Source organism: Notolepis coatsorum (genome assembly GCF_963971535.1).
Source record: "Notolepis coatsorum genome assembly, chromosome: 13".
Taxonomy (NCBI): Eukaryota; Metazoa; Chordata; class Actinopteri; order Aulopiformes; family Paralepididae; genus Notolepis; species Notolepis coatsorum.
This window is the reverse complement of record NC_140177.1, coordinates 51,618,245-51,640,293: the sequence shown is the minus strand read 5'-3', so window position 1 is coordinate 51,640,293 and position 22,049 is coordinate 51,618,245. Positions and strand designations below refer to the sequence as shown.

The 22,049-nt window shown below is 42.5% G+C and overlaps 1 protein-coding gene across 1 annotated transcript in view; it reads left to right on the top strand.

Annotated features, from left to right (window-relative positions):
• Window positions 1-2,048: 2,048 nt before the first annotated feature.
• The window catches only part of agap3 (ArfGAP with GTPase domain, ankyrin repeat and PH domain 3), a gene marked incomplete at its 5' end in the record, with an annotated part of 324,184 nt that continues 304,183 nt past the window's right edge, over window positions 2,049-22,049 (top strand). The window contains one exon of the mRNA XM_084327289.1: window positions 2,049-2,421. Within this exon, the coding sequence (XP_084183415.1) occupies window positions 2,049-2,421 (373 nt within the window). The remainder of the gene's footprint in view (window positions 2,422-22,049) is intronic.

Genomic DNA, 22,049 nt, shown 5'->3' with positions numbered 1-22,049 from the left:
GGAGAAAAAGTGGATAAAAAAAAGGATGGGATTAGATGGGATTCTGTGTGCGTGTCCATTACTGTGCACAGTGTTAGCTATTTTGGTGTGGGTAACGCTACTATAATTAACCCCTTCCTATTCCACCTTTCCCTTTCTATTGTAAGGTTTCTAGTGTCACTGAGGGAGGGTACTGCTTGCGGGGGGAACCAAGTTATTTATTTACAATTCAGTCACTAGGTGTGGGAGGGTTAAAGGAGTAATTGGGGGAGGTGAGAGCGTGTTGGGGAGTACTGCTGACCGCCCTGAGAGGGAGAGGAAGACCAGAGTACCAGACCAGGTTGGTAAATCCCGGGCCCCATCCACTCCCACTGCCAGCCTCCAGTTGGTGCTCCAGACCCAAAGACGGAGGTGCAGTCGGACAGAGATCTACTGTGTCTCGCTACCCAGTGGCTGTGCACACCCGTTCCCACGAAGCAGGGATAATCCACCCTGCTAAACATATATGATTAGTAGATTAATAGAGTAAAGGAAATAGATGAATTAAATAAACAATTTGATATTTTGCATCTTTGCATTTTGTACAAAAGGAATTATATATATATAGCCACATAGATGCCTGTCCCAAATAAAGGCGGGTGAGTTCAGTGATTGAAGCAAACAAAAGCCTGGGTTATTAATTGAAGTTTTACGGGTAGTCCGCTTTAGAAGACACAAAAATCCTCATGTCCATTTTTGTTGCCTCAGAATATTGTCTGTGAATCAAGGTCATAAGACAGAAAGGGCACCCCACACACCCCCACCACCGTGCACACGCCTCTACATACAGAAGCAGCTGAAATCAGAATGATTGTGTATTCAGCAGGGTATTCAGGTGCTGTTGTGCATGTGAACCAGTAGATGGCTCTATCACTTTCTACTTAAGAATGATATGGTCCCTATCCCTATTACTTATTTATGTGTAAAAATTTTAAATAAAACATGAAACCAATGAAAACCATTGTCTTTATTGTATATACGCCACATAGATTGCAAGTTTATCAATATGCATGACATTCAACTGGAACTTTTATTTGTATGTGTCTGCATTGTTTCTTATTGTCAGTGTGAAATAGCATCCAAAACAGGATAACCGATATTTGAAAGAAACTTAGAAGTTTGAAATATATTTTTGGAATTAAATGTGTATACACTCAGTGTCCACAAAACAAACTCACACACGAAATAGGCTGACCGGCAGGGGAATTCAACACTGATTGAAGGTTACTATTGCTGCTGTTTGACTGTCATGTCTGTTGATAGGCTACAAGGTCAATGCAAATCTACTATAATTTTTCATTCATTCTGCACTAGTACTCTATTCACAGTCTGTCTGTGGTGGCGGGGTTGCTTGCTTGCGGACTTGCGATATATTACATTATGTTATAGCTACTTTTTCCTTAAAACAGCATTTTTTTGTCTGGTTGCATAACTATCAGGTAACGTTGGGTTATTATAATGATGTGCACGTTGCTTTATTCTCTTCCTCCACCCAATCGAATTACACCCTCCCCCATCTCAAGTACAATTACGTGATGGGTGACGTTTCAGCATGCGGAGGAGGGCGCTGGGCAGGGACCACTTGGACCAAAAGACGACTGAACGCTATTTCATTTCAGCGCAGAAACAACGCATTGAAGGCAGTGGACCAGGGCGCCTTGCAGAAGCCTAGCCCATTGTCTCCTTCAGGCACAGCAACTAAAGGAAAACGCGTTGACCAAACCAGCGGGATAGCCCATAAAGGAGATCTAGTGGTAGGCATTGCGGTTTGTGAGCCACACAGAAAAGGGCCCTGGACACGTCTATATCTAGTATAGCCAATAACGGAAAATGAATCACAGTCAAGTTTTAATAATATGAACAAGAGCCGCGTTTTGATGCAATTGGCGACCAACTATTGATGCATCTGCGCCGATCGTTCTCAGACCACTAATTCGCGCGGACTTCTTTTGATCACATCTCTATTTGAATCCTGATTCTAGTCCTTATATTTGTGCTCCCATTGTAAAGAGTTACTCGTTCAAACCAAGATGAATTTCCAGTCGAGTGTCCCAGTGTCCGTGTCCGGTATCTCGCAGCAGTCTCAGCCAGCCATGCCCACTCCAGGCACGGTCCCAGCGCCCGTCCCTGTTCCAGTCCCCCAGTCCATCCCTTCCCAGTTCGGATCCGGATCATCTGCTGGCTCAGGGGCTGGCCAGTTCGGTTCGGGGACAGTATCAGGCCAGACTGTCCAGTCCGGCCCAACCTCCCAGTTTGTTTTGTCCAACTCAGCGGCCATAAGAGCTGAGATCCATCGGTTCGAGTCTGTCCACCCGAACATTTATGCAATCTACGACCTGATTGAACGCATCGATGACCTGGCCCTGCAAAATCAGATCAGAGAACATGTTATCTCTATTGAAGGTGAGTAGGGGGATTTAAATCATATTGATGACTGCACTATTGGTTGGGGCAAGCTGGTGGGGAGGTGGGGTCAACGCCTTATGCTCAGTGGCAACATTGTTGTCATGGGCGCAGACCAGTGTCAACAATCACACTTTTGGGGATGTGTGTGTTTGGGTGGGGGGTGAGGGGAGGGGGCGACGACGACGACCAGGTCAAGATATTTGTTCAAGGAATGAATTGCCCACATGCCCACATCTCTGTACTCAAGTGCACTCACAGGGAGTATAACTGCAGTGCTTGCCCAAAGTTTGATATTCACCTTAAGCTGAACAGGCCTATACCAAGATGAACGTGATCCACCGACCAGATCAATAGTCTCTGAGCTCCCTCTGCAATTGAGTGTTTTGACTCGTGTCAGATAGACAAAGGCAATATGTTAGATTCATACTGATAAGAGCAGCCTGCTTTTGTGGCATCATGTCACTTTACAGTAGGACCTTTCTCATATCACCAGAATAGAAACAAGTCTTCACAACCAGTCTACTCCCAGGGTAGTTTGTCATGTAAAATTCAGACTACATTTTAAAGTGTGTGCTTTATGTTCGTGTCAGTCAGTAGGGGACTAGAGGTCTACTTAGCCAGAGCTCTACCAAGTTCACCGTAGGTGTGGGCACAATCAGTAGAAGATGATGAGTTGCTAGTGTCACTTCCATTTGTTCTATAATAAGTATATGTTATGACACAAGGGGTCCTATTATGGTTCCCCCACCACACTTATCCATCCATTATATTCTCAGTACCGTGTGACTTAGTGGATGAAATGCCAGTCAGTCAAACTCACCTGTCATGAGTCTCCAAGAGGATTAACAGCTCATTAAATGTACCTGCTTCTACCAGCAGTGACATTATTGAACCCTGGTGGACTCATGCATTAACCCATTCAGGTATACAGCCTTGTGTGGGAGATAGGATTTTGAGAAACGGAACATTCTAATGATGGCATAACAATTGAAGGCTATAGATTCTTAAATTCCTAGAGAACATTTCCAAAAACTAAGAATAATTTGAAAATCCCAGAAAGTGTTAAGAGACCAATTCACAAGTTGGCCTCAATGTTGACAAAAACAACTACAACAACAATCACAACAACAGTATGCTTATCGCACGCATGAAGGTAGTTTGTAGAATTGGACAGAGACAGAAACAAACACATATTCCTCATAAAATCAGAACGTTTGGTTACCCCATCTAATAGCAGTTATTTTGACTTATATTGCAACTGCGATATGATTCACAATATTAGAGGGAATGATAATTTTTGTGTCATTATTCAAATTGTCATTGAAAATCATTGTATTCAAATAATCATGGTGTGATTTTTGGATCTGTGCCAGACAAAGATTTACAGTCACTCTTATGTCTGTAAAGTACGTTTTGTAGACTGGCACATCACTGCTGCGCCACAATGCTTCATCTAGAATGGTATTTTGACACACATTTAGCCTTTAACAAATATAGCATAGCACCTGCTATGATTTTGATATTGCACCAGGCCAAATTGCACTTTTGATAAACATAGTTTATTAATATTGTTCAGCCCTAGTTCCATTTAGGCAGAACAAGAGGATTTTACAATGGAAGGGAATGCACGTGGTGCTGAAGTGAAAGCGGGTAGCTAATGTATTATTCAGTGTTGCTACGCGTAAAGGTGTGGCTTCATCGTGATTTTAATTTGTGAACCACACACTGCTCTATAAGATTAGATGTCAGACAGTGCATAACAAAGGGTACTAGAGCCGCAGTAATATTTCACATGTGCCTGCACATTTTGTGAACAACAGAAGACAACACAGAAAATGATGTGAACTGTTTCTGTAGTATCAATAAAACCATACAATTAGGTGGGTTATAGTATGTATCAGGGGACATCAAGTAGGGATTATGCTATTGTTTTCAATGAAGTCATCAACAATGAAATTTTATTGAGTACTTGCTTTATTTTTTTCCCTCCCTATGAAATAGCCAACCTACTAAATAGCAGAAAATGACCGATTTCACAACTATGTAATGCCCTTCTTCATTCTGAGGAACAACATATGAGCGCTTCAGTTTATAGACTCTACTTAGGAGAGAGTGTGTAAAGCTCTTAAGATGTCCTCACAGTGTGGGTCTATGACAGAGGTGGACACAAGTCACTGTGATCACATCTCTATAATAACACTTGACAGGAAGGAATGCATAAATGAATAATTCTTGAATGGATAGTAGAGGTCTAGGTCTGACAGTATTATAAAGACTTGAAATATATCGATTGATCTGCCTTTTGCATTATGTAAGGTTAGCCATAGTGCATTATGTAAGGTTAACCATAGTGGTGCAGCATTAAGTGAAATAAGATTCCTTCCATCATATTCCACTTCCACTTTTTGCTTTTATCAGAACTGCACTATTATACACTATAACTATTATAGCAGTTACCACACACAGGTGGATATAAAGCAATAGCATCGTATAGCCAAGTCTTAGCCTACCTATTAATTATGCACCCAGACCCAGGACACAGCAGGGTGAGCCTGCTTGTATAGGTATGTCTCTGTGTTTTGGCTTCGAGGAATGGAACTGGTTTAAAGTGGAGGCAAAGGGAAGGGACTGTTAAAATAATTTTCTCAATGAAAGCATGCCTTTATGCTATATAGCTCATTAGCTTGATAGGATAACAGTAGCCTTTTATCTGTTGTTTAGATGTGAGATATTGGCTCTTAATGGGGGAAAAGCTTTCGTTCATTCCCAAATGACTGTGGATTCAAATTGGTCTTCCATCCTAAACCAAGGATCAAATAAACTCCACCATGGTGGCCGTGTAGGGGGGATTTTTGGACCCAATCTATGGATGTATGTATCACAAGGTACTGTACGACGTGTCACGCGTACCTAGCCATGAAATCAGACATTGTGTTCTTGTGGTCTTTGTACCGTTAAATGAGGTGCAATTCCCTCAATAATGTCTCTGGCTCGGAAACTTTGATTATCCACAACGGGAGACATTGTTCGGCTTGATGTCACCTACAGATCAGTTCCCTTTCAGTCTTGCATCATTGCAGAGTCTCTGTTGCTAAGGAACCAGTGGTTCATCCCTTTACTTGAAAGTGCTGGAGAAAAAGAAAAGCATACAAAACCAGAGCCCCTATGAAATGCATCCCCGATGCTTTCAGGTGTTTTATTATCGTGACCTGTAGGCCTACATGTACCTATACCTTAGTGAGCTGAAACATCAGAGCCACACTGCCAAGCTGCTCGCGCTGAGTAGCCTCCAAGGTTAGGCTTCTCCTAACACCTCTCCCCCTGCATCGTTTTATATTCAAAGTACTAGTTGGTCTCAGCGAACCAATTTATACTGCAATCACAACTAACAGGGACACGGGAGAGAAGCAGGCTTGCTTTTCCTTCTTTTTCTTGCTCATTTGACCAATTTCTGCGTGAATACAGGGCAGCTGAATCTATTCCTACCTAAAGAAACCACGATGCAATAATATGTGTTTAATGACTTAACAGTGTGGAGAATCAAAGTGAACCTTTATGGACAGTTATATATTTCTTTATTTCTTAAAATTTTGCTACGGCATGAAACAAACATCAGACACAAAGAAAATATGACTCGACAAATTCCTTGCCCCTAACATTGAAGATAAAGACTACATTATCTACAGTTGAATAAGACCTCTGAGTTTACCTGGGAGGAGAAATCACAAGCTTGATACATCTGTTGGAGAACTGTTGGAGCTACTGTAGGTAAGCTAATGAATATTTAACATTCATTTGGCAAGATATTTGATACCATATCCTTACTGCATAATTGATTGTTTGAAATAGCAGATAGGAGTCAAGTCTCCATTCAGAGGTAAAACCTCATTTCTGGGTGTAAAAATTTGATTTTCTTGACTCAAAACTAGGACGGGGGCTAATAAAAGGCTTGCTTCTAAATAGTAGTATTATTCACACCTGTGGCCTCCCTGGAGATGGAGACCAGATTTGATCAGAGTTTTTGAAAATGTATTTGGGTTTGCTGTGATGAGTATAAGAGAATTGAGATCCAGAGGCAGCTGCCAACATACATGTAGTATCTCTGATGTGATATTTGTAGCTAGTCATTCCAACGAGGACGAGTGTTCCGTTAACAAGACTGTGCTGTGTGGGTATAGTTTTCTTTGTGTCCTTACTTTCACTTGGTGTGGCTGTTCTGACTGAGGGCTACCCTATTTCATGTTCTGATTACACTTATATAATAGAATGTCCGTTTAGTAAAGGCTTGCTGAATATAATCCCAGAGGTATCGAGTACTTAACCTTCCTCATGCCATAACATACTGTCATCGACATGACATGGACATATGTCGTGCTTTTCAAACGTTCTGAACACGTAACTATTGATTACAGTCTCCTGGTCATGATGACAGGTGTCCTACTGCTTAGATTAAGACCTGCTATTTTTGCCTGAAGTGGGCAACTGAAATAAACAGAGGTCCTCGCAGGCACAGCCCAGGCCACAGCACTAGGGTCCTAGTTTATACTTTGTTGTCGAGACATTGTGTCATCATGTGACAATATATTGTAAGTTCAGCTTTGTGATGTTCACACTCTTTAGTTGTTGTTTGTAATCTTTCCATCGTATACTATGACAATAGCAGCTTGTGAAATAACCACGTATCTCTCTGGTACAAATGTATGCCTGGAACTGTGTTTCATTTACATTCATAACCTTGAACGCAGACCCAACGGGTCCAATGTCAGACCAAGGGCAGAGTCTCGCGCCATAAATCCACAGCTAATCTGGGAAGCTGCATAGGGGTTTCAGGCATGGACTAATAAGCCTGCACTCACTTGGGCTTTGAGTCAAACACAATGGAACATTGTGTACAGAAATACCAGTAGACACGACACAGAGAGATACAGAAAACACAGAGAGAGGGAGAGAAGCCATCAGGAGGACTTCTGCTGGCAGTGGCAGAGTGTGTGGCATCCTGGTGCACACAGGCTTTACGTCTCTCTCCATCACTCAATTACCAGGCAGAATGTAAGGCCTCGAGGCCCGAGGGCCTCGTAAGGAGAGAATGATGACGATGCATCTTCTCCTTTGCTGTCCCAACGGTGATCGATTCGCCAACGATCACTGTGATGAAGTTAGGTAGAAATGATTTGATTATCGTTATTTTCAGCAGGTATAACAGGGTCACAGTGCATTTCCCCATGCTCTTCAGGTTCATAAGTCTCAATATAACATTAAACATACTGTAGCTTAAAGTGATCCAAATGTAAACAAAGGGGTAGCCCTACCACCAAAAATATGAACTAGGAATAGAGACATGTTTTCATTCTCTAGCTGATTGGTTGTACTCTTGATACAGGGACTCATGCTAGACAACATGTAAATATGAGTCTTTAATAGTATTTGCTGTATTTTGTGGCTGTAAATGGTGTGTTCACGTTGATAATATTTGTAAACACTGGAATAAAAATGATCTGTATTTTGATTTACGATGGGTTCCAATAAATGCAATGCTTTCCATCAAAAGATCCGTATGGTGTGACGTGTCCAAGATGGCTGCCGCAATTGTATCTAGCGCCCTTGGCTGTTCTTACGTTGTTCTTTCACCATTTAGTTTGTATCCATTGATCTTAACTGATCGTTTTCATTTGATTGCCTTTTATCATTTTATCCCAGTTCTGTTGGTTTTATGTGACTTTTTACTTTCTTTTTAGTTTTTATCTATTTTATATGGTCACTGCTTTCAGTGCTTTGTGCCAGACTCCCGCCTAAATCAACTGCCAGCCTAGCCTGATGGCTAGCGCTAGATCAATATGTGATTGATTGATTGATTGATTGAATTGATTGATTGATTGAAAAGTTTATTAACAGATTGCAGAATGGGTACACTACAGTACAGCTCAAAACATACAATTGTTAAGGGGATGCAGACCAGAGAAAGACTTTCGTCTTGTTTACATCAGGGTCCCCCATTTTCAATTCATCATATGACATAATTTTTTTTTTCCTAATATATATATATATATATTTTTGTGACCTGCAACAGGGCAGTTTTAAAACAGAGACAGTGGACAGACTTGTCTTTCTTGCCTGCATAACTTAAAGTAATGGCTTTGCTTGTCCAAATGACAATACTGACCAAATTGAGATTTATTTTTCTCTTGTCCATTTATTTTGTTTGCTTTCTAATTTAAAATACAGTTTGAAACAGTCTGTACACAGTAGGCTATGTGTGCTAGCAGAACTAGACTCCAGTCACGAGTCACGGTGCACATGTGCGGTGGTTTGTCCACCAAAAAAGCGCCAAAAGATCGAAAATAAACTAGCAGAGCCAGAACTGTTCAACTCCCCTGGAGCCACAGCCAGCAGAGAAGCCGGTTTACTTTCGCTTTTAAACCAGCTGCAGCCTGAGAACTGGAGTGTGAGGGGATGTAACATTAAAGATGGCGGCATTGACAAAGAATTGCTGCAAAATAAACATACATCTGTTGTTTAAAATTTTTTTATATATATATATATACTTATAACAATTTCGATAATTATCGATATCGAGAAATATGATAACATTATCATATCGTTATCGCGATATGATTTTTTTCCATATCGCCCAGCCCTACTGCTACATCTATACATTTATGACATACCAGATTTGCAAATACAGTACCGTTTGTGATACTAAAAAAAATCCAGAAAGAGTGTACATTTGACATAGAAGCTGTACATTGGAGGCGGTTGGGTAGGTGGGTGGGGCTGTACATTGGAGGTGGGGGGGGGGGACACTGTACACTGTACATTGGAATACTGACATACATTTGACATAGAAACTGTACATTGGAGGAGGTTGGGTAGGTGGGGTGGGGTTGGGTGTGGCTGTACATTGGAGGTGGGGGGGGGGGGGGGGGGGGGTTGGGTAGGGGGGGGGGGCACTGGACATTGGAATACTGACAAGGCCATACTTGGTCTTTACTGTACAACTGGGTTAGGACATTTGTAGGGGCCAGTTTCGAATTACAATCTCCCGTAGGTGTTCTTTGAGAGTGTTTTTTAAAGTGGGTAGTGATTCACATTCCTTTACAGCTTTGGGCAGGGCGTTCCACATTTATGTGGCATAATTGCGAAACGTGTTTAGTCCCTTGTTTGAGCTGAATCTGGGTTTTACATGATTTGTGGAGCTCCCTCTGGTGTTGTGATCGTGGTATTCACTGACCTTTGGGAAGTATTTCGACATGTACATGGGTACCTTAGTGGTGTAGTGTATCTTGTAGACCAGGCCCATTGCAAGTTGCTGTACTCTGTCGTCTACTCTAAGCCATCCTAGGTTGGCAAAGTGGGCAGGGCTACTGTCAGGACTACTCCGTGCTACTCCGAAAAGCTAACAAGACAATTGCTGACTTTAGAGAGGATATTCGGCGACTCTCAAGATTAACTTAAAAAAAGGAATTTCAGGGTGTTGCTGCTGAGCAGTCTAAACAGATTGCCCTTTTTCCAGGGTTGCTGCTGAGCTTCCAGGGTGTTGCTGCTGAGCAGTCTAAACAGAATGCCAATTGTATTGAGCCGTATTGTATTGTACCCATTCCGCAATCTGTTAAATAATTTTTTTTCTTTTTTTGTTTAAACTTTATTTTTTAGCGTTTATCGCTTTTCTGGTCAAGCATGACCGACAGAAACAGGTTGAAACGGGATGTAGAGCAGGGGAAGACATTCTGAGAAATGACGGCAGGTCCGGGAATCGAACTCGTGTCCCCCAGATCCGTGACGAGCACGGTTTTCCCCGACGCAGAAATAGCGCCGAGATATGCGGTGAGCTACTGGAGCTCCCGTTTAAATAACATTTTCATCTATTCGTTCTACTAGCTAGCCGCAATGCTAACTATTATAATGGCAAATCCCAATCACGTTAGCACGTAAGATAACAAAATCGGCAATCTTTTTGTGAGACTAAACTCTCCGCTCTTGGTGGTAAATTGTGTTGATGTTGGTTTTGTTTCATCAACAAATGAGGCAGAACACACAGTGAATGTATCCTTTTTTGTTTATTGCACGTTGTTCTAGCTGCAAACTGTAGAATTTTTGGCTGTGAGCAAGGAGGGATGTTTCAGTTTCCGGTATTAACGCTAAACCCTTCTGATTGGTTGAAATTGTCTTCATGTTTGATCTTACATTGCCACCTATTGCTTTGGCATTGTACTACATGTATATTACGTCACTCGGTAGCAGATTTTCCAGTTGCGTGAGGACGCGGTTATTTTTTTTAAACCACCCATGTATACGGAGGAATATTGTTTTTAAAACCTCTGTGTCAAAAATACCCGTGATCGTGTGGACTGGGCCTGAATACCTCACTGCTGGAGACAGTTCTGTGGGACCCCACCACTGTCCAGTCTGCTGTATCCTGCTCAAATTCTGGCTCATTGTTCATCCTGGACTGAAGCGTTATGAGAGACTCGCCTCTGAGCACTTCCAACGAGGCCTTGTCCGAGGTTGACCCGGTCACCCGGTCCGGATGATGTTGTGCCTTGAACCGGCAACCCTGGCAGCTTCGTCATCGCTGGTGGAGAGTGGTACTTGGACGGCTACCCGTCCCTCTTGAGCGGTAACTCTGCTTCGCGTCGCAGGATCCATTCCTGAAAGATGGCGTTACCAGTAGGGATGGGTACTGAACTCTGTACTTTATTTTTTTATCCACTTTTTCTCCCATTTTCTACATTTTTCTCCCATCCCAATTTTGTATCATCCAATTCAACCCTCCCCTGTCACGAACGCTGTTTCTTGCCTCCCACAAGCCGGCTGCAATGTGGACTAAGTCATACATAGCACAAGTCCCCTCCGGTACTTGAGGTAACAGCAGTCGCATCTTTTCACCTGCGCAGCTCGATCTCTCAGTGGCGAGGAGTAACGCGTGGGAGGCTCACGCTGCCCCCGACACTTCCTGATTCTACTGCGCAGGCGCACCAACCGACCTGTAGGAGTCGCTGTCCACAACGCCCGATCCCCACCCATCAGTTTCCCACCCCCTAATACGGCCAATGTGTATTAGTATGAACAACCAGCTAAACTGAAAGCAATGTGGAGCGCTGGGCTCGAACAGGCAAGCCCAGCGTCTCCGCATTCGTGGCGAGCGCCTTGCCCACTACGCCACGTAGCCGCCCCCCGAACTCTGTACTTTTAAGGGTATCGACCAAATGACGTCGGTACTACAGAGTATCGATTCACGTTAGATCAATCGTGCCACATTTCGATACCTAAGACCCGCCCAGTTCGGAAATAATCCAAATTCCAATGACACGCAATTGTCATTTCATTATAGACACAGACCAGCGCGGACCTTCAATGACAAGCAATTGTCATTTCATAATAGACACAGACCAGCGTGGACCTTAACTCATTCAGCGCCAACGTGTATCCCCATCCCTGCTGTCAATGGGCCACGCTTTAAAAGATACATTTTCACGGTGCATCACGATGTTTGCAGAGCTATATCTATATTATATATTATAGCTATGGAGACAATACTATGGCTAATTTGACAGTCACTATCTCTCGTCCAAAATGTAAAAAAGAGTACATTATTTCATGTATACGTTTGCGTGTTATCCCGTGGTGAATATTGTATAGAGTCATCCGGGCTAATTCCTGGAAGCTGAGTTATGGAGCGCTATGTGCATTTTGCATTGCTCGCCTAGACACGATACTATTTCCAAATCAAAGGTATATAATAGGTATTATGTTTCATCATGAAGGCATCAAAGGGGGGGGGGGGGTCGTTTTGTGATGCTCTGATCGTCAGCAACGGCATATGTTTTGAATACAACATACGTTGATCATTGCGATCGATGTGAAATCATTGTAGGATCAAAGTAGGTTTGACGTCATATAGTCCTTGAATATTCCAATTGTCTGATTGCGATTTCCAGTATTGATGTCCATCGGGTCCCTGACATGAAATGGGACAAAATATGCATCAATTGTGCTGGACGCGTTCCAAGTTGCTCGAATAAACGATCGAAACCCCGACTTTTCTCGGGTTTTGGCGCTCAACCGTTGGCGAGATAACCCGACTTTTTACGTGATTGGCGCTGAAAGTGTTAAATGACACGCAATTGTAATTTCATAATAGACACAGACCAGCGTGAGCAATGTCCAATGTGTCTAACATGCTTTGCATCCTTGCCATGTCCACATTAGCCGCTAAGCGAATTAGCGGTAGCCGCTAGCTAAGCTAAATAGAGTGACTCCACGACACCAGTTCCATTAGTGAGGAAAGGGGGGTTGGGTGTTGACGAGGCTTGACAACTAGGCTGGTAAAGCTATGCCTCCTAAAGTGTTAAAACGGAAGTACAGGAAGTACCGGCTGCGTAAATATTTTCCCTAACGCACTTTCAGTTCCGCGTTTGGGTTCCGCGATCTGATTGGCCACTGACGTTTCTCTCAGCGACGATCGCGTTACGCCTAGTTCTATCACTGGTTAAGCTTGGCGACTCTTCCGAAGTTGGTTAAGGTTAGAGTTTGGTTTAGAGCAGGGCGATAGACCACCAGCCCTGATTCCAAACTCTAACCTTAACCAACTTCGAAAGAGTCGCCAAGCTTAACCAGTGATATAACTAGGCGTTAGCTAGCTAGCAGGCTGTTAGAGGCAGAACTAGGCGTAACACGATTGGCGCTGAGAGAAACGTCAGTGGCCAATCAGAACGCGGAACTGAAAGTGCGCTAGGGAAAATCTTTACGTGTACCGGCTACAGGCTTTCCGGTTTCGACAAAACAATTATAGAAACGTGTGAAGTGCACAATATTTCCTCGTTTAAGCCACTGCAACGGCTTTGCCTGAAGAATTTACTACATGACCGGGACGTTCTAGCTTGTTTGCCGACAGGATTCGGGAAAAGTTTGGTCCGTTCGGAGGCAGCTTCCAGGGGAAGTACATACACCGGAAATTCACACTTTCAATCGTAGTGCTTTACCAGTCTTTATCTCACGGAGGAGATAAAACTGGGAACGAGGTTACTTGACAACCGAGGTTAAAAGATAACTTCACATTTATTGGCTGTTCATTTATATATATCGCTTCATGCATCGTGCTCCATACAACTCTGTGTGTTGACTTCCTAGTGACTGTGACATCACTCGAGTCAACTACGGCATCCAAGAGGCTCAAACTCGAACCTAATACATCATGGCGGTGATGGCTGAGCCTCTCTCGCTCTCTCTCTACATTCAATGATTTAAAGTAGCCAAACGTTGCACTATAAATACTAACTGGATAGTTCATGATATAAACATTTAATTTCATTATCTGAAATATTCTAAAATCATTAAGTCTGCTATGAGCCATTCTCCCTTTGTGTGTGTGTGTGCGCACGTCCCATATCTTGTCTTTGGAAAGACCAGATGAGGTCAGAGGAGTTTGATAGTATTTACTGAGGATGGCCAGATAATGTTGATATTTAAACTTAAAAAATAATAATACATAATAAATGTATACATGATCATGCAACATTAAAAAATCGTTGTAGGAACGGTTTGGGAGAGGGAGGTAGGGAGGGGTTTTAGTTTGTGTGGTGTGATAACAATGTTTAAATTCAGAAGTTTAGACTTTAGTTTAGTTTTACAACAGAAATAATTTTCTTATTTTTTTTAATCCACTTTTCTCCTCCTTTTTTCCCAATTTAGCCGTGCCAATTCTCCCCTCCCCTGTCTTGATCGTTGCTCGCATGTGACCCCCACTGGCCGGTTGTAGGGAGGATAGAAGCCCATCACATGTCCCCTCCGATACATGTGGAGGCAGCCAGTCACATCTTTTCACCTGCCAGCGCGGTGGTGAAATGGTAGACCACCATTTTCCTGTATTTTGCTGTGCAGGCGCCCCAACCGACCTGTAGGGGTCGCTGTTCACAACGACCAGACTACCACCCATCGACTTCCCTCCCGCTAACTCTGCCAATTGAGTCAGTATGATGGCCGGCAACGCTGACAGCCGGATTCGATACTGGTGTCTCTTGCGTTGGTGACGAGCGCAATGTCCGCTGCGCCATCCAGCCGCCCCAAATATTTTTTTTTTATAATGAAAGTACCGGAGCAAGGTACCGTCGGGTACCGGTATCGATTCCCAGGTACCGGTATCTGTTCAAATGTGAATTGTACCCAACCCTAGTTACCAGACACTCTGGGAACCCTCGCCCCCTGGTCCAGCGGTGAGTCCCTCCTTTGGAACTGTTGCCCCGTCACAATTGTATTCTTCTCGTCCACTTTTCCCCCCTAACACACTAATAGTTGGGGACTCCATTGTCTGGAATCTCTATTCAGGCCGGGCAGCCATATGCAAGCAGCTAACTTGCAACTCGCTGTCCAGTTACAGCATATTTACATCCCACACCCCACTCACGGACCCCTTCCCTGTGGAAACCCTCCTTCCTGACACTGTTTTCACTTCAGCACTAGCCCCGCCTGCTGTTCTTCCCAATTACCAACTCCTTCTATTCACTCTGATATTTTATCACCTGAATCAGATTCTACCACAGTCTGTCTTTTTAGTCCACACCCACACAAAGCCTGGGACTAATTAACTCACTGATTGTGATTTGGAGTTTATAGACCACCTTCTGCTGACAGCAGCTCCATTGGTAAACTAGCAGAGTCTCCCATTATTCAGATGTTGAGATGATTGTCTTAGTTAATTATGTAATGTAGTAAAGTAATAATCCAACTACTTTAAGGAGGTTAGTGGTAATTTATATTTCCCCAGCTGATTATTGAACCCACCAGGCCAAACCTGAAAAACCTGGCTAAATAAAATGTCTGCTTGCAGAGTATTTGAGTTCGGAATCAGCGATCGCTGCCCTACAGCATGTATCGCCAACTCCTATCCACATTCTTCCCAAAAGAAATTTGAATCATCAAGCTTTTTTTTTAATGGATCTGTTTCACATCCCTAATGTTGAATTAGTTCTGCAGTTTTTCCACAAAGACCTTTCTCTCAGTCATCAATAAACACACTCCTTTAAAAAAATAATTCCATAAAAGACAGATGAACCCTGTGGTTCTCACATGAACTATCAGATTTATTTAGAGAAAGGAACAGAGCCTGGTCTCTTGCCAGACACCACGGAGACCCTTCCCCATTGGTTATTATTTAGGCAACTTGGAAATAAATGTCTAACCCTAACTAACCTTACTGTCATGCACTTGTCCTACACTGTAGCACTCAACACTTTGATGAACATTGTTACTCAGCTAAATGACTAAATGTAAATGTACATCTGAGGTAAGGAATGCCAAATCAAACTATTTTAATTTAATCACTAGCTTATATTCAGATCCCTCAAACGTTTGGAAAGCGGTAAATTCAAACAAGAGCAAGATTACTACTTCTTTACCTACGCTTGTAGAATTTAATGGTTTAACATAGGGAGGAGTCACTTTCAGGAGCTAAACTGGCTTCCTGTGGAGGCCAGAGTTACCCAGCTCAGACTGAACATAGTGCACAATATTATAAACCAAAGGTCCCCTAGATACCTCCAGAACTACTCCACCCCGGTCAACGAATCCCACAACGACAGAACTAGAGCAAGCATAGCAAACCTGAAGCCTGCTTCTTTCCGATCCAAACTGGGCCAGTGCTCCCTTACTTTCTCTGGAGCCCAGGATTTGAACAAGCTGCCTATCCCCATCAAGCAGAGCTCGAGCCTCCACAGCTTCAAGAGAAGCGTCAGGAAGTGGCTCATGGATAGAATAGATGAATAGTTTGAATGGGTTTCCAATCAGTTTTTAGTTATTGTGGGGTATACAATTTTAGCTATAGGTTAGTCTAATGTTTTAAATTTATGTGTTTTGTGTTATTGTCGTGTTTTTGTTGTGGCCTAACAGACCTGGGACCATGACGGAAATAAGGGTTTTACTCTTTTTTTCATGTTATCCTTTGGATCCTTGTTGTGTGTTTTTAATCCATCAATAAAATAAAATAAAATCAAATATCTGAGCAGAAAGAGATTTGTCTGGCCTTTAATAGGCACTTGTTGAAGTATATGATTTCTTTGATTTTTGATCATTACAAAAGGCGTACTGCACGGTTCAATCCGGGTGCCAGTCCTATTTACTATTTATATTAATGATATTGTCTCTTTATTGATGCTATGCTTAGCAGAAGGAGGGTTGTTGAAGCTATTTTCTGTTTTGGATTAGAAGTAGTTTATAGACATGCTGCTGCTTCCACTTTAAAGCCTTTGGATTCTGTATATCATTCTGCCCATAGGTTTATCACCGGTGACGATTATGGTACCCATCATTGTATCCTGTATGATAAAGTTGGGTGGTCCTTTCTGGTAGAGAGACGTGACTTGCATTGGCATCTGTTTCTGTATAAAGCCATTATCGATGATCTTCGACCTTTCATCACTTTATTACTGGGCTGGAACTCTGGAACTTATCATACTCGCTGGTGATTGGCTTACACTTAAGGTCCCCAGAGTTTGCACTGAATTAGGAAAATCTGCTTTTAGCTTCTGTGCCCCCGACACATGGAATGTTTTGCAAATCTCACCTGTTAAGCTGTAAGGTCCCCCTGCTTTTTTGTATCATAAATCGATCAATAGAGACCGTATTAGATCCCCAATTATCATATCATGGGGTATCATTGGAAAGCGACACTCATTGGCTACAACCCTGTGCAAAGATTTTTGAGATCGCCAAATGATTGACGGAGCTAGAGCCCCGGGAGTCGGGGGTGGTAATGTGTACTTTTGCGTACTTTGGGGCACGCCTCACATATCGGCATGTAACTCGAGAACCGCTGAACGGATTTTGTCACCTGAAAGGGCAATCGACAGGCAACAAATAGGGCTTTAATTCAATCTATAGATTGTATTAAAAGAAATGCACCCCCGAGCCACTAGAGGTCGGCAAAGTGGCATCGCGAATCATCCTCATGAGGGCCCACATGTGGGCCCTTGGATGTTAAGAGGTTAATGTTTTTTATTTTTATTTTTTTTGTAGCCAAGAGTAAAGACCATAAACAGTAGTCAATGTGTATATTTTCATTTTTACAGATGTTTTATACGATTTATCGGAAAAATGCTAATTATATCTTATCGTAAAACCGCAAGGAAAAGACTAAAGCCAGATTCAACCCTGCCATTGGAAAGAGGAGCCTTTTCCATATCCATAGATGTATGATTTGGCCATAATAAGGTCAAGTTCAAGTTCAAGGTCAAATATGAATTCATAATTAAAATCGATTATCATTTATTACTGTATCTACAAATCCTTCTGTTTAATCATCTTCCCTTTATTCATTTGCTTAGATTTTTTTTTACACCTGATCTCAATAAGGTGGTGAATGAGCTCAGTGAGCGAAATCTCTTACCCCGCAGATTTAACATGGTGTTATTCACCGTCAAAGATGCAAAAATAAATCATCATTTATATTCTCCTTTTCTTCATTACAATTTACTCAAGCCTAGTAACAGACACAATATTTCTGACACTGGAAATACATACCCCCAGGTCCTTAGATATTCCTAGATACCAAGAACATGCAAATTGACCGTGCAGAAGTGGAGCAATCTTCCATTTACTTAGGCATGTACCTTTGGGCGAAATTTCTGAAAATAGGGCTACCACTTAACAGGTTAAAACTCAATACTTTAGTATTGATTGGCCCGTTTAAATCTATAATAGCCAACCATTTCACCTCAGTCTGTAGTTGTTTTAATAATTATTCTATATTATTTCTGTATTGTACTGTGCCTCTCCGTGTCATTGAAAATAAGAGATCGAATGAATGAATGAATGATTATACCTAACATTGATATGTTTGAGATTACAGAGATTAAAGATTACAGATTAGCTGAGATATCGGAATCACTTTATTCGCCAATGTAGGGATACACCAGAATTTGACTTTGTTACCTGTGCAAAAACATACAGCAACCGGACAACAACACACAGGGTGACAGAGGACATCTCACATAATGCAAAGACGGCACACTGATTGACATTAGACTATACAACAAACGTGAACATATACAACATAATACAGAGACTGAATTTGCTTTGATGACTACTGGTGGCTTTAGAGTAATTAACTGTATTATTGATCACATTATTGATCTGCATCAAGAAAGTACTGTGAAAACATTATGTTACAGAGAATAACCTATAATTATGGATTAGAAACAGTTATTCGTTAGCCTTAAAAAGTCAGACAACGCCACCAGCCCACCACCTGCGCATCTTGCGATGTGCTCTAATGTGGAATGCTGGTGTTTATAGAGTAGCTCTGACTCTGAGAGTGTTTACTGGCTGTGGATCTGTACCTCAGTAAAGCCTCATATAAACACATCTGTGAAGCCTGGAATATGCCCAGCTCTGGACTGTATTTTCTATGTATCAAGTCACATAGAAAGTGCAAACTGGAAAGAGTGCACACGGTAAAGATACTGGTTTAATGGAATTATATTGACATTTTACTCTCGACAAAAGTTTCTTAGACTTGAGATTGAGAGAGCCAGAATTCACTTGAACAGATTATCCGAAAAAATGCACTGAATAGATGACCGACACAATGCACCAAAGACTGCGGCCAACAAGAAGCATCAAAGTGTGCTGTGCATCAAAGTCTTGTATGGCTACACCGCCACATATCCTCTTGTATTCATTTGGCCTGCCAATGTGACGTGGACAAAGATTAGAGTGAACACCTGCAACGTTTATTAAGCCATCATGTCAGTCACACAGGCTCTATGTGAGTGTCAGAGTCTACTTGCGGACAGCTAACGTCAAGTCGCAGTACACATGTAATTCTTGAGAGGAAAGCTGAAAAACATTTCGCAGCGAGTTTCAGGTCGCTGCCACATTTTAATCTCGGAAGTCGGAATGCAGTTGTAACAGACCTTCTCTTGACAGATGCACGCCAGATAACAAGGCCTGCACACGCCTCACTCTCAAAAGCCCCTTTGTTTGGCCATTAGTCTGTACCGTTTCTCTCATCTCCCGTGTCAAAACACCCGTTACGTCCCCCATTCAAATGAGTTCACCGCCGGACCTGACTCCTGACCTCCGGCCATCGGGGATGAGTCGGAGCTGCTTGGGCGGCAAACAGGGCATGGGGTGTGAGAGGCCTCTGGGGGTCGGGGTGTGCTGTCCACTCACTGCTGCCGCACCATAGCACAGGCTCAGTGAATGTGACGCTATCCTCCGCAGCAGAATGTCCTGCATTGTTCCACTGAACAAAGGGTCTCTCTCCCATTGATGGACAGCAAAAAAAAAGATTCCTTGTGCTTCCACTGTGGAGAGGCGGGATAGATTTGTGAAAAGAAAAATGTTAAGTGATATAGCCTACCTATCTATCGCTAGCAGAAGCTTGAAATGTTTTCTGGCATATTCTGTCTTTGTTAACGGAGAGTGTGGAGTAGAACTCGAGTATATCTTTCCTATAATAGGACTAAGGATGCACCGATACTGACACTGGTATCCGATATCGGACTGATACCGGGCTACAATGGTGTATTGGTATCAGAATTTCCCCCAATACACAAATTTGACATCAAGATAAACGTGTCAGAAACCAAAGCAAAGCGACTTGATTTTCTTAATTTTAGATCTCTCCAATGGAGAAAAAAAAGTATTATCTACAGTAATTTGTCTCCAATGACCCCAAACTAATGATCTATGTCTGTACTGTCCAGTCAAAGAAATGAGTCAGATTGGTACTTGGTATTGTCTGTTTTTTTTATGTTTTGGACTATCTATATTGTTACATTCCTGCCTTGGGCTGCTTAGTTTGTGTTACTGAACATTCACTACTGTCCACTGTAACCAGGAATGAAACAACGAGTTTGTCCTGTGATGTTGCAATGCACAGCTCCATTAAGATTGAATTGCAAAAGACCGATATGGCTTTTGTGAGAGCACCTAAGGGGATTTTCTGGGGATACGGGGTAGATCCTTTTGCTTTTAGTCAGTTACCACTGCCAGAAAATGAAGTCCACAGTGTCAGTCCCCATTGAATTGTCAATGGAGCAGCTAGAGGTTGTGCATCTTAATAACATCACAGATTTGTTGAGAACAACTGTTAAGACTAGAGGAATGGCATATTATGTGAGTACTTAAATGGAGCTCCTTTAAGCCCTTTAAAGCTCCTTTCAAAGCCAGTTTGATCTGTCCTTTTTAACAAAGGATGATATTTAACTTTGTTCTACAATAGGGGTGGGCAAAAGTGATGATATTGTCTTTCTTAGCTTGGTTAAAGTTTCCAATTCATAACTTCTGCCATAACCACTCAGGAACTTTTCATACTGATACTTGTACTTGTGTTTAAGAAGCTCAAATGTTTTCAACCTTTTCCTTTTTATTTTAGGCCTACATTTTAAAGGCAGCAAATGGAGTACTGTACTATATTATAGTTACCAGTCGTTCAATAATTAGCTAAATAGCCATAGAAGAGCAAAGTGAAAAATACTGTGAGGCACATCGTGAATCATGAAAATGTGTAGAAATATTGCAATACGATTTTTTTGGCCATATCTCCCACCCCCTTGCTCTCTTACTAGACTGCAAATGTTGACCTTTCATTCTTGTGTCATAGCTTTGCTATCTCTCTGTTTCTCCGACAGTCTGTCCGTCCTTCCCTTGGAAGCTGAAGGCACATAAACAACAACAACATGGGCATGGATTAGGAGAGGACGGGTGTATTGAAAGGTCCCATATAAGTTGATTCTATTATCATCTGGTGCGTTTAACCCTTTCACTACCACACTACAGAATGTTAACCCTTTCACTACCACACTACAGGCGGTTAACACTTTCACTACCACACTACAGACCGTTAACCATCTGTAGTGTGGTAGTGAAAGGGTTAACATTCTGTATTGTCACAGTGAAAGGGTTAACCATTTGGTAGTGTGGTGGTGAAAGGGTTAAATCCCCTCTTTGTTGACTGCAGCCTCTCTATAGTCTAAAAGGTTGAGATGTCGGTCAATTTAACTTGTCCAGTGCCTCAACCCCCACCACTCCCCTCCCCCTCCCACCGCTATCGGTGTGTCATCCAGATCTTATTGTAGAAATGCTCGTCCCTGCCTGCCAGTGGGGCAGGGCTGGAAGCAGATGGCCGCTGACAGAGGAAGGGGCTTTGGAAGGCAGTGAGTGAGCAACAGATGGACAGGCGCATATGCCTCCAAGTCCCCTCTGCCTGCCAGCAGTACCGTGTCTAGCTGTGGGAAGATCCATCCTGGTTGGTTGACGGAGGACTGCGGTGAAGCACCGACCAGGAGGACCGAGGCCATGTGTTCATGAAGGCTCTCGGAATAGGAGTGTCTGTGTGCGAGTTCAGTTAGTCTCTTTTTTTTTTTTTCTTTTTAAGTACACTCTGTAAGGTTTTCCGATTTAATTCGGAATGAAACGTAGACTTGACAAACGAACGTACAATTAAATGGAATACGCACACAATTTAATGGTTGAATCGACACAGTCCTCATTTCTATGGCCCAGCAGTGGACTGCAACCATTAAATGATGTGCTTATTCCACCTAATTGTATGTGGTTGAGTCCTCCATCCGAACGGTGGAAACTCTTACTGAGGGCACCTTTTAACTGAACAGCAACCTCTGGGTGGG